This window comes from Mesoplodon bidens (assembly GCF_964165515.1).
Source record: "Mesoplodon bidens genome assembly, chromosome: 16".
Lineage (NCBI taxonomy): Eukaryota > Metazoa > Chordata > Mammalia > Artiodactyla > Ziphiidae > Mesoplodon > Mesoplodon bidens.
The window spans coordinates 75937418-75948471 of NC_138173.1; the positions used below are offsets into that span (position 1 = coordinate 75937418).

At 59.3% G+C, this 11054-nt stretch overlaps 1 protein-coding gene across 1 annotated transcript; it reads left to right on the top strand.

Annotated features, from left to right (window-relative positions):
* Positions 1-3095: 3095 nt before the first annotated feature.
* On the top strand, positions 3096-7832 carry LOC308630045 (uncharacterized protein C8orf90; the record flags this gene model as incomplete). Its single annotated transcript, XM_081258426.1, has 2 exons — positions 3096-3162; positions 7333-7832. The coding sequence occupies 2 exons, from the start codon at positions 3096-3098 to the stop codon at positions 7830-7832; spliced, it is 567 nt and encodes a 188-aa protein (XP_081114552.1).
* Positions 7833-11054: the final 3222 nt, after the last annotated feature.

Genomic DNA, 11054 nt, shown 5'->3' on the forward strand with positions numbered 1-11054 from the left:
CTGCCTCGTGTCTCTGGGGCCCGTGGAATGGGGGAACAGAGTCAGCAGAGCCCCTGGGCCCCCATGCAGGTGCACTGCCGGGGGCGCCTCCTCATCTTCCAGGCTCCCTCCTCCCTCCACGCCAAAGTAAGAGGGGGAAAAAGGCCAAAGTAAGAGGTTTTCTCCTCCACTTTCTGAAAATGAGATTTTAAAAATAACCAGGAGGCGGTGGCATCGCCAGGAGGGGATTATGTGGGGAGCGGGGACTGCGCGGGCCTGCCTGCCCCTCCTCCTCGGTGCACCTCAGCCTGGACCTCCCACTCTGCCCCTCCCTCTCCTGATGGCGGAGGTGGGAGGGAAGCCCGCAGTGGGGGAGCTGCTGAGAAGGGAGGTGACTGTGGTGGAGGAGGAAGGAATGCTTGGGTTGGGACCCCAGGCCCCACTGGCCTCCCCACTCTCCCTCGGTGCCCCCTCTCTCGGCTCACTGCTCAGCAACCACCTGGCCTCCTGGGCTGTTTCTTCTTCCTTGGGGTACTGTGCTCCTTGCTGCCACAGGGCTATTGCACGTGCACGTCCTCAAACTCTCTTTCCCTCCCTTCATGCGACATCCCATCTTTACCCTCAGCTTCAATGTCGTTTTCCCAAGAGGCTGACCTTGACTACAGGATGGTCTATGGGTGTTCCCCCTGTCACTGCCAACCTCATGGTTCCCTGACAGTCTCCTCCCACATCCTCATTATGATTGGTGTTTATTTATTGACTTGACTTTTACTTCTCTCTCCCGCTGTGAGCCCCTTGGGGTGGGGGCTGAGGAGCAAATGATATAGGTCTCTCCCACCCCCATCACCTGTGCTCTTCCTATTTCTGTAGTTCAGGGCCAGCTCCTGTGTTTCTTTGTCTGAAGTGCTCTCTGGCTGCTGGTGGAAGATGCCAGGGAATCAACTCTCCTGGGAGCAGCACTTAACCATGACTGATGGGGTGGGTGGGTGACAAGCCCCTCACCCCTCAGACAGGATGGCCCAATGAGACTGAGCCCCAGTGGCTCCCAGAGGTAACCACTTAGCTGATAACACCCTTGATCACCAGCCTCCTTTTGTCCCTACCACGTGCGCTGGGATCACTTCCCACATGACCTCCTGTCCTCAAATCATTCCTTAGGGCCTGGAGCTAGGCTGAATAATGACCTCCCAAGGAGATCTATGTTCCAATCCCTGGAACCTGTAATTGTTACCTTATATGGCAAAAAGGGGCTTTGTAGCTGTGATTAAGTTAAGAATCTTCAGATGGGGAGATTATCTGGATTATCTGGGTGTCCCCTTAAAGCAATCACATGCATCCTTATGGAGGGAGGAAGGGGGAGTTTTGACACAGATGGAGGAGGAGGAGGGGGCCATGTGACCACAGAGGCGGGGATGCCAAGGGATGCTGGCAGCCACCAGAAGCCAGGAGAGGGAAGAGCAAATTCTCCTGGGAGCCTTGCGGGGAGCACGGCCCTTGACTGCATCCCAGTGATACTGTTCTAAACCACCAAGGGCGTGGTGATTGTTACAGCAGCCCTGGGAAACAATGCCATGTGGTTCAGGGGGAGCCCAAACTAACGCACACTGGGTCTGTCTTAATTATGGCGCCAGGCTGGCAGTTGTTCCTCCATATGCTGAGCACCTGGCCGCCTAGGTGTGGACTACATCCCCCAGCCTCCCTTACAGCCAAGAGCGACCACGTGACTTAATGCTCACCCTGGCATTTGATTTGAGAAGTGAAAGGCACAGTTTCCCCTCACATTCTTGAAGGAAACTGCTGGCCTGTGACTGCCCCCCCGCCCCCCCCCACCGTGAGAATGCGATGGGGGCATCAGTGGATAAGACCACACCCTTGAGGGGCGGAGCCACAGCTGGAAGGAGCCTGGGCCCTGGATGCCCTGGGGAGCAGGGCCGCCTCAGCCTGGATGCTTGGACACCTGGACGGCTGGACAGCTGCAGGAGGGAGACCAAGGCTCCACCTTATTGACGCTGCTGTACTGGGGGCTGTTTGTTAGCACAGCTGAGCGATCACCCTACTACACTGGGGTTGAGCAGCCACTAACAGGCCTGTCCTGTCCACAGTGCTCAGTGACCATCTGTAGGATGAGAATGTCAGTACCGGGTTTCTCTCCTGCATCGGCCCCACCATATGGATAGCGAGCCACCAGCCGGGGCTCACCAGGCTGAACTGAGCTGGTACGACGCTTGCCCCCAGGGCCGGTGCTTGGTGGCCCACGTCACTGGAGCACGGGACCGTTGAAAGCACGGCCGGTCCTGTGAAACACAGGCATCACTCGCCCACGGCTGCCTTGGAGGCCCGAGGGCTGGCTGTGCTCCTGCCCACCAGCACCTTGAGGACCGGGTCCTCAGCCTCCTGGGCCTCCTCTGAGTCCCAGCCTAGGGTCTGGCTGGGCACGCGCTCCAGAGTGCTGGTGGGGTGGGTGGGCGGCAGCGAGTGCCGGGCAGGGTATCAGCCCTGTATGGGGGCTGATGGGGCTCCGGGCCGTTGCTTCTCAGGATCCCCAACGGGCCTCCCTGGTGGACGTGGGACCCAGAACCGGTCCTCGGGGCTCGTGCTCATGCCGGGGAGCACCCTGGCCATCGTGCCGCGGGCCCACACAGGAGGGTGAACAGGAGGGCACTGTGCCGTCCTCTCTTGCCAGCTTGGGGCATACAGGGGGATTCTCTTCATTCCCTGTGCTGCCTCTGTCGTTTTGTTAATGAACGTAGAACATACTCACAAGGGCTTTCAGAGGAGAGCTGGAGATCGTCCGGCCCCTCGTGAGGGAGGGACTCCTGGGGCCGATTAACCTTGGCGGGTCGGTGGGGTGGGGACGGAGGTCTCTGAGTGCCGGGGTGGGGTCCCGACTCCTGAGCAGGGTCAGCTAAGCTGTGGGAGTGTGGGACAGGGGGCCATGTGCCTGCTGACTCTCCCGCTCCCAGACCCAGCCCACTTCCAGGTGGAGCTCCTTTAAATGCAGGGTTCTCGCCTCCCCCTTCCCCCGACGGCCCCGCCCCCAGTCTCCCGGGCAGCCAGGTAAACAAACCTGACCCCAGGCTGCTGACATGGCTTCCCCTGGTTCCCAGGCTGCTGACATGGCTTCCCCCGGTTCCGGGGACCCCAGCCTGGCAGGTCTGCCCCCTCGTCCTGTAGACACTCCAGGTGAGACGCATGGTGGGGGGAGGGATGGAGGAGAAGGGGGTGCCCACCGCAGCCGGGGCTCTGAGAAGGTGGGAAAGGCGGCAGCGGCTCCTCCAGGGTCGCAGACTGGGGCAGGGCCAGGGTGGGGGCAGAGACCTCATCCCCAGATGGTTCTTCCTGCTGTCCTGCAGCCCTTGGACCCTGAGCCTGGAGGTGGGCCAGGGTCCTCCTCACTCCTCAGGGTCCCCTCCTGTTCATTCTCTGGCCCCCCTCCTCCACCCCCTCCCTAAAATCCCAGTGCTGGTCCTGGGTCCTCAGAGGTGCACACCCACTACGTGCTGGGGAGGGCAGTCATCCACGCCCACCCAGGGTCATCTTCCTCCACCCCTTGAATTTTGGACTCTGGCCACTGACCCTCTCTCCATCTCTGCTGTCATCACATTGGTGATCTCTTCCTTCTCCTGGCCCGTCAGTCCCCCCACCCAGCCACCTACACCCTGGTCATGTCCTTGGCCTTGTCAGCATCCAGACTGCAGCCGGGTCCTGACCCCGATCTCAGGACCAGGACCCCAGCACTCTGTGGGCGGAACCGCAGTCCACTGTTTCTAGCCTGTTTCCCGCCTCCTCCCGCCTGTCCTGCTCCCCCCACCCTGCTCATCCAGCTCTGCCATGATTATCACACCCTCACACACACCCTCCTTCCCTGGCCCTCTCTCGTTTGATGGTACCAGCCCCCCCCCCGCCCCCCAGCTCTCCGCCCACTCCTCGCCTGCCCCCGTACAGCTGAGCTGAGCTGGGGATAAACTCAACCACGCTACCGCTCTCTTTAAATTCCTGACTGCAAGCTGCAGGGGGACCTCCGTGAAGAGCTGCGGGTCCCACTGCGTCCCTCCTCCGGACCAGTCCCTCCTCTCTCCTAGCAACCACCTTGCACCTCCCTCCACAGCCCCCATCCCTCTCTCCCTCCTCACATTCAGTTGCTGGCCTTGCTCACTCTTTGACAGAGAAAGAAGATTCCCACAGGTTCCCGGCACCTCGGGCGCGCCCAACCGCCCCTGTGCCCTTGGCCCGCTTCCTGCACCACCCACCCCTCTCCCAGCCAAGGCCAGCTTTCCGCTTGTCCCAGCCTTGCCTCCTGCCCAAGGCCATGACCCCAGCACCTCTCCACCCTCCTCTCCTGCATCCGGACATTTTCTCTCTTCATGAGATCTTTCCCATCGACATAAAAGCATGCGGTTATATATCCTGTCTCCTGACCCCACTTCCCTTTTAGCTACCGCCCTATTTCCCTGCTCCCCATTTTTAGCAAAACGCCTGGAAAAGGTTATTTATACTTGCTGTCTCCCAGTCTTTCCCTCCCATTTGCTCTGGAACCCACTGGACCCAGTCCCTCAGCTCTGGTCGGGGTCAGGGATGACCTCCACGCTGCTGAACCCGCCGCGGTCCGTTCTCTGGCCCCGCTGGACGTGACGCATGGGCGGAGCCCGGCTTAGGACCTCCCCTCCTCCTCGCTTGGCTCCCAGAACCCCTCGCGCTCCCAGCATCACTGCCGGCCCTACCTCCTCTCCCTGACCTGGTGAGGGTAGGGCCCAGGCTGACTTCTCAGGCCTCTTCTCTTTCTTCTCACGATCTCATCCAGTTCTGTGGCTTTTTTTGTGTGTGTGTGCGGCTTGTGGGATCTTAGTTCCCTGACCAGGGACTGAACCCGGGCCCTCGGCAGTGAGAGTGCAGAGTCCTAACCACTGGACCGCCAGGGAATTCCCTGTGCCTTTCAATACCATCTCCCCGGGGTCTGTCTATCTCCAGCCTGGAGCCCCACCCCGCCTCAACTCCAGACTCTAGCTAACTGTCCTCTGCACCTCTTCCTCAGCCTGTCTGAAGGTATCACCTGTTCAAAATTAGACTCTTGACTCCCCATCCCCAAGCTGCTCCTCTCTCAGTAAATGGGGCTTCCTTCCTCCAGTTGCTCAGGCCAGAAACCTCGATGTCTTCCCTTTTCTCCACTCCCCCCAGCACCAGCCCCTCCATCAGCAGATCCTGTGGGTTCCACCTTCAAGACACAGGCAGAGTCTGAGCACTTCTCTCCGCCACCCTGGCTGGGCCCCCAGCCCCTCTGCCCTGGATCACTGTCCTGGCTGCCTCACGGTCTCTGTGCTGCTGCCCTTACCCCTCACCTGTCTGCACCACAGCCACCAGACTCACCTGGCTAAGTGCAAGTCAGAGGGTGTCACTCCTCTCCTGTGCCCTGGGGCCCACCCCTCTCCTCTCCTGGAGGCCCGTCCACAGTTCCCCTCTTCTCCGCAGCTTTTCTCACCTCCAGCCCACAGCAACACCCCATAGCCCCTCCCGACAGCCCACCCACCTGCTGGTCCTGAGTGTGAGGCCAGGCCAGTGCTTTGGACACCAGGGCAGTGCTGTGCCTCCAGTTGCTCACCCTGGAGGTCTTCAGGGAGGAGGTGTCCTGGTGGACAGGGCAGGCTGCCTGGGATGGGGGCACCGCCATTCTGCCCATCAGAATCTGAGGCTCCTGCAAGGCTGCCTTGGATCTGTCCAAGGTGCTGAGTGCTATGGGCCCCAAGCTGGCCCCTCTGGCCTCACATCCTGCTCAGAGCCAGTCCACCACCTCTCTCACCTGTGTCTGCAGCTCTGGGAGCAGCTGCTTTGGTGTTGCCTGCGGGACTGAGCCACAAAAGCACTTTCCAGTGACAAAGAGGTTCGTCATGGCCTCATCTGTGAGGGCGGCAGATCAGGCTTGATTATTTCTATTTTTCGGAAGGGGAAATTGAGGCTCAAGGAAGTTAAAAGACTAGTCCAGGCTCTCCCAGGTGGAAGGTAGGACCTCTGACCCAGGTCTGCCGGCTCCTGGCCCTGGTGTGGGAGAAGCTGAGTGTGTGTTGTTCGCAGCTATGGTGGAGCCTGGCACACAGTAGGTGCCCCAGGGTACTTGTGTGAATGGAGGAGAATCACTGTCCAGAGGCCTCCTGAGCCAGGTGGGTGTGGCACAGTGGAGCGTGATCACATCACGCTCTGGGGTTGCGAGTCAGTTCAGTGTGTGTCTTCTCTGGGTCTGCATCCTCACCAGTAAAACGGCCTGAGTACTGTCACCCCCTCGCTGGGGTGCTGGGAGAAGGACCTGAGAATTCATGGTCAGAGGTTCATTCATCACCTCCTCCAAGGCCCCCCAGTCCCGCCTGTCCCCGGGGAGCTGCCCGGTCTGTCCTGTGTCCCCTGAGGCTTGTCTATACCCAGAGAGGGCCCATGGCTGCTTCGTTCAGTTCAGTACACGCAGAGCTAAGGCTTTGCTGAAGGGAGGACGGAAGGAAGGAAAGGTCTCCTGAACGAGGGGCCCAGAGCTGGCTCAGCAGCCCAGACAAGGTGTGGGCGTGGAACAGCAGCTTGGGCTGCTGCCTGGGGCCATGGATGGGCTTCAAGGGTGCAGGGACCCCAAACAAGGGCACACTGAGAGTGGACCCCGAGATTTCACCAGACTCCCTCAGCCTGGGAATCCTCATGTGAGTCACAGAGATCAGAGATGTCCTCATTTCTCTTGGGACGTGCTCCTGGGGTGGGGCTGGGTGCTGTCCAACAGGCACAGACCAGCCCAGCTTCCAACCTGACCCCTCTCCCGGGTGAAGCTGCTCTGCCCCCTGCGTCCCAGGGTCTCTGCACCCAGGCAGGGCTCCTCCCCGCCTCCATCCACAAGGCCCTGCATTGGCCCCTCAGTGTCCGCCCTGCTGAGCGCTCATCCTGTCCTTGTCCGACTTCATCCTGGATCTGCCCCGACCTCCAGCTGGGCCGCCACGGTCCATCCTCTGCAGGGGCCCAGGATCACCTTTCAACCAAGAGCCACCAGGTCACCCCTGCCCCAGTCCACTGTCTGGGGATGAACCCATGTCCACAGCAGGCCCTGTGTGGTCCCGCCAAACTATCCGGACTCCTCTCCTTCTGGAACTTTCCGCCCAAATAGTATTTAGTAGCCATAGTCTACACCCTTAGGGCCTTTCTGCCCCTCCTAGCTCCTTGGTGCTGCCCCTGGGGATGCGCCTCCCCGGCCCCTCTCAGCCTCCACGTGGCCTCTCTTGGTCTTCACGGTTCAGCCAGGTGGGGGGTTCTCCCTTCTCCTCTTTCCTCGCCACCCCGACAGTTTCAGGTGGTCGCGTATCCCGGCTGCTCTGTGACCCCTTCCCGCAGGTCCCGCCGCGACCCCGGAGACCCCGTTCCCGGACATCTACTGCGGGGATGCACAGCTCTGGGAGGCGCACTTCCGCGGCATCGGGCGCGCCTACTGCGCGCTGGGCAAGGAGCGCGACTTCGCCATCCGCGTGCTCACGGAGGACTTCACGCTGCCTTTTCCTTTCGCCTGGCCACCAGGGCCCGACCCGGCCCGCGGGCCGCTCTTCTACGACCCGCACGACCGCACGGGCTTCGACTTCCTGCTGCAGGGCCCGGACGCGCCGCCCCCCGCGCTGCTGCGGCCCCTGCACAACACGGCGCAGGCGGCGGTGCGCAAGCAGCGCCTGGAGCAGCTGGCGCTGAGCTATGAGCGCGCGGGTGGCGGCCCCCGGCCCGGCCTGGCGCGGCTCCTGCCCGCGCCCACCGCCGGCAGCACCCTCCCGGGGCCCGTGGGGCCTGAGGCTGCCTCCCCGGGCGGGGGCAACCAGGCTGGGTTAGGTCCCCGAGAAAATGAATAAAGAGTGCCTCTGCTTCTCCCGCCCCGAGGCTCTTTGCCGGACACACCCGGACGGGCATCTGGTGCCAGCTAGAACCCCGGGGCCGCCCGGGGGGGCCAGACAGCGTCAGCGGTGGTGCGAGAGGTCCACTTTGTCCCAAGGGGATAATGAGTGAAGGAGGGTAAGTGGGAAAGGCCGCGGGGGCGGGCTGGCCAGGCCAGGAGTGGATGTGGGAAGGAAAGGACCCGGGATAGCGGGGGTGGTGGCCCTCTGGGGCCCGGCCACTACCCTGTGGTGGGCATTAGCGCTCCCATCCTGCAGGTCAGGACCCCAGGTCCCAGCTCCTCCGGGATCAGCTGGGATTTGGTTCCCGTGTGTCTGATTCCAAGTTCAGCAGGCTTCCTGTTTTCAAAGGCAGAGATGCATCAGGATCTGGGGTGGGGGGTAGGTGGAGAGGCAGAGGGAAGGGCAACGGGTAGCAGAGCAGAGGGGAGGGACACCAGGAGTTGGCGCACAGGGTGGGTGGGGGAGGGGATGTGACAGGGAAAGGGATGCCTGGGTGGGAACACCACAGGCACAGTCCCCAGACTGCTGCTTTCCTGCTGGCCGTCCATGCTGGCTCTGTGAAGGGCGTGCCTCCTGCTCCCCCACACCCCCCTGCCTTGTGGGGCTGAGAGAATTGGCTGGGCCGGAACGGCCATCAGTGACCTGGCTTCCATCCTGGGTGCATCTCCCTCTGTAGGTGACAAGCCCTGGCAGAGGCCTGTCTATTGTGGGAGGCCAGCGGCCAGGCAGAGCTGCTGCATGCAAGACCCCAGTGGTTTCCTCCTCTGACCAAAGGCCCAGGTTTCCTCTTGTTGGGGGTTTGGATTCCAGGTGTGCAGGCGAGGTGGGGCGGGCTGGGAGGACACATTCTCACTTGAGTGCAGATGGAATCAGAGCTTTTCTTCCTTTCTTCTAATCCAGGAGTTATTTATAGCTTTCTGGTGGTGGGCAGAAATGGTTTCTCCAAAGTCTTGCTTGGTTTGCAGGAGAACTGGTGACAGGAAATGCGTAGCTCTGGAGGAGAGGGGCTCAGGCTCTCCAAGAGGGGTCCTCAGCTTCCCTCTCCTCTGCTGGTGGCCCCATAAGAACCCCAGCCCTGCTGCAGATTCCTTTCCTCTTGTGGGCTCCTCTCTCCAGTTTTATAGAGACGCGCAATGGTTACACTGTAATCCTTACGCATGTGAACCCTGATGGGGTAACCGCAATAACAGCAGTAGGGGTCATCTATCCTATGTTGTGTGTTAGTTGTTTGGGTTTTGCCCCAGAAGCAGTCCCTAAACGTGGATTTGAGTGCAGTGGTTTATTTGGGAGGTGACACTTGGAAACACAGGTAGGGGACAGAGGAAGTGAGACAGAGAAGGGAAAGAAACCAATAAAGGGCGTGACGTACAGCTAGTTAGGCCTGTGGGCGACTGGAGGTCCCTCTGGAGATCCCGGGAGATGGCGTGGGGCACACCTCACTGCCATCCCACCCCGGGGACAGGGAAGCCAGTATTTTTTTGTTTGTTTGTTTAAATTTATCTTTGGCTGCATTGGGTCTTCGTTGCTGTGTGTGGGCTTTTTCTAATTGTGATGAGTGGGGGCTACTCTTTGCTGTGGTGTGTGGGCTTCTCATTGTGGTGGCTTCTCGTTGCAGAGCATAGGCTCTGGGCGCGGGCTTCAGTAGTTATGGTGCCCGGGCTCAGTAGTTGTGGTGCACGGGCTTAGTTGCTCCGCGGCATGTGGGATCTTCCTGGACCAGGGCTCGAACCCGTGTCCCCTGCATTGGCAGGCGGATTTGTAACCACGGTGCCACCAGGGAAGCCCTGGGAAGCCAGTGTTTAATCACTATCTCCCTTGTCCTGTGGGGACCAAGCACGCACCTTGCCCGAAAGCAGCAGAAATGGAGAGTAACCATTTAGAAACTTTTACAACAAGTTGTCAGAGTAGTTTTATGACTGTAAAGCGTAATAATAAGAATTTGGGGTTTATATATTTAGTATATTCTTTAAGTAGAAATTTTTCTAGAAATGTAGTTTATGAAAGTATTGGTCTGTGACAGATTGAAAATAAAAAAAAGACGGTCCTTTATCACCATTAGTTTGAGAAGCACTGACCTAGGGGAGAAAGACCCCAAGTAAGTAACCTAGTAAAGAAACAAATGTGATTTTAAAACAAAAACAAAACAGCAGTAAGTACTATGAAGAAAATGAATAAGGACAACCCCATGTCAAACAGGGTGGTCATGAGGGCCTCTCGGAGGAGGTGGTGCTTGAAAGAGTTAGGAGCCAGTCATGTGAACGTTGGGAGAGGGTGCTCCAGGCAGAGGGGCAGCCTGGGCAAAGGCTGGGCAATAACAAAAGCTTCAGGGCTTCCCTGGTGGCACAGTGGTTGAGAGTCCGCCTGCCGATGCAGGTTCGTGCCCCGGTCCAGGAAGATCCCACATGCCGCGGAGCGGCTGGGCCCGTGAGCCATGGCCGCTGAGCCTGTGCGTCTGGAGCCTGTGCTCCGCAACGGGGAGAGGCCGCAACAGTGAGAGGCCCGCGTACCACACACACAAAAAATAAATAAATAAAATAAAAAAATAAAAAAAGCTTCAAGGGTCATAGGACTGGACAGGGGCTGTGAGGCCAGAGCACGGTGAGCAAGAAGGGAGGCTCACTATTCGGTGAACGGCCTCCCCCTTATGGGGGCACAAGGCTCTCGAACCCCAAAGCCGTTTTCATTCACTGCATCATTTCATCCTCCCTGTAGTTCCATGAGGTCAGTGGATGGAAGAGGACCCTGGGGCCTAGAGAGGGGAAAGGACGTGCCCAAGACTATAAGCCAGCATGTTATTAGAACTCCACATTATAGTCACAGAAGGCCTGGCTTCAACAGGCTTAGACCACAAAAATTTCAAAAATGGTTCATGTAACTGGAAGGTCCAGAAATCAATTGAGCTTCAGGTAAGGTTTGATCCAGGGGCTCAAGGTTTGATCTAGCCCTCAGACTAGCTACCTCAATGGTGGCAGCATGGCTGATGCACCTCCTGCCTTTTCAGCCTCCCTGGCCGCTGAGAAGGAGAGAGGCCACTGGTTTCCCAGAGCTCTCATGGAAGAATGAACCTGCCTCAAGCCCCAGGAAGCCTCCCTGAATGGCCTGTTGGTCCAGTAAGGTCATGTGCCCACTTCTGAACCAGAGAGTACCCTGTATTGATTGGCCTAGGCATGTGTTTCC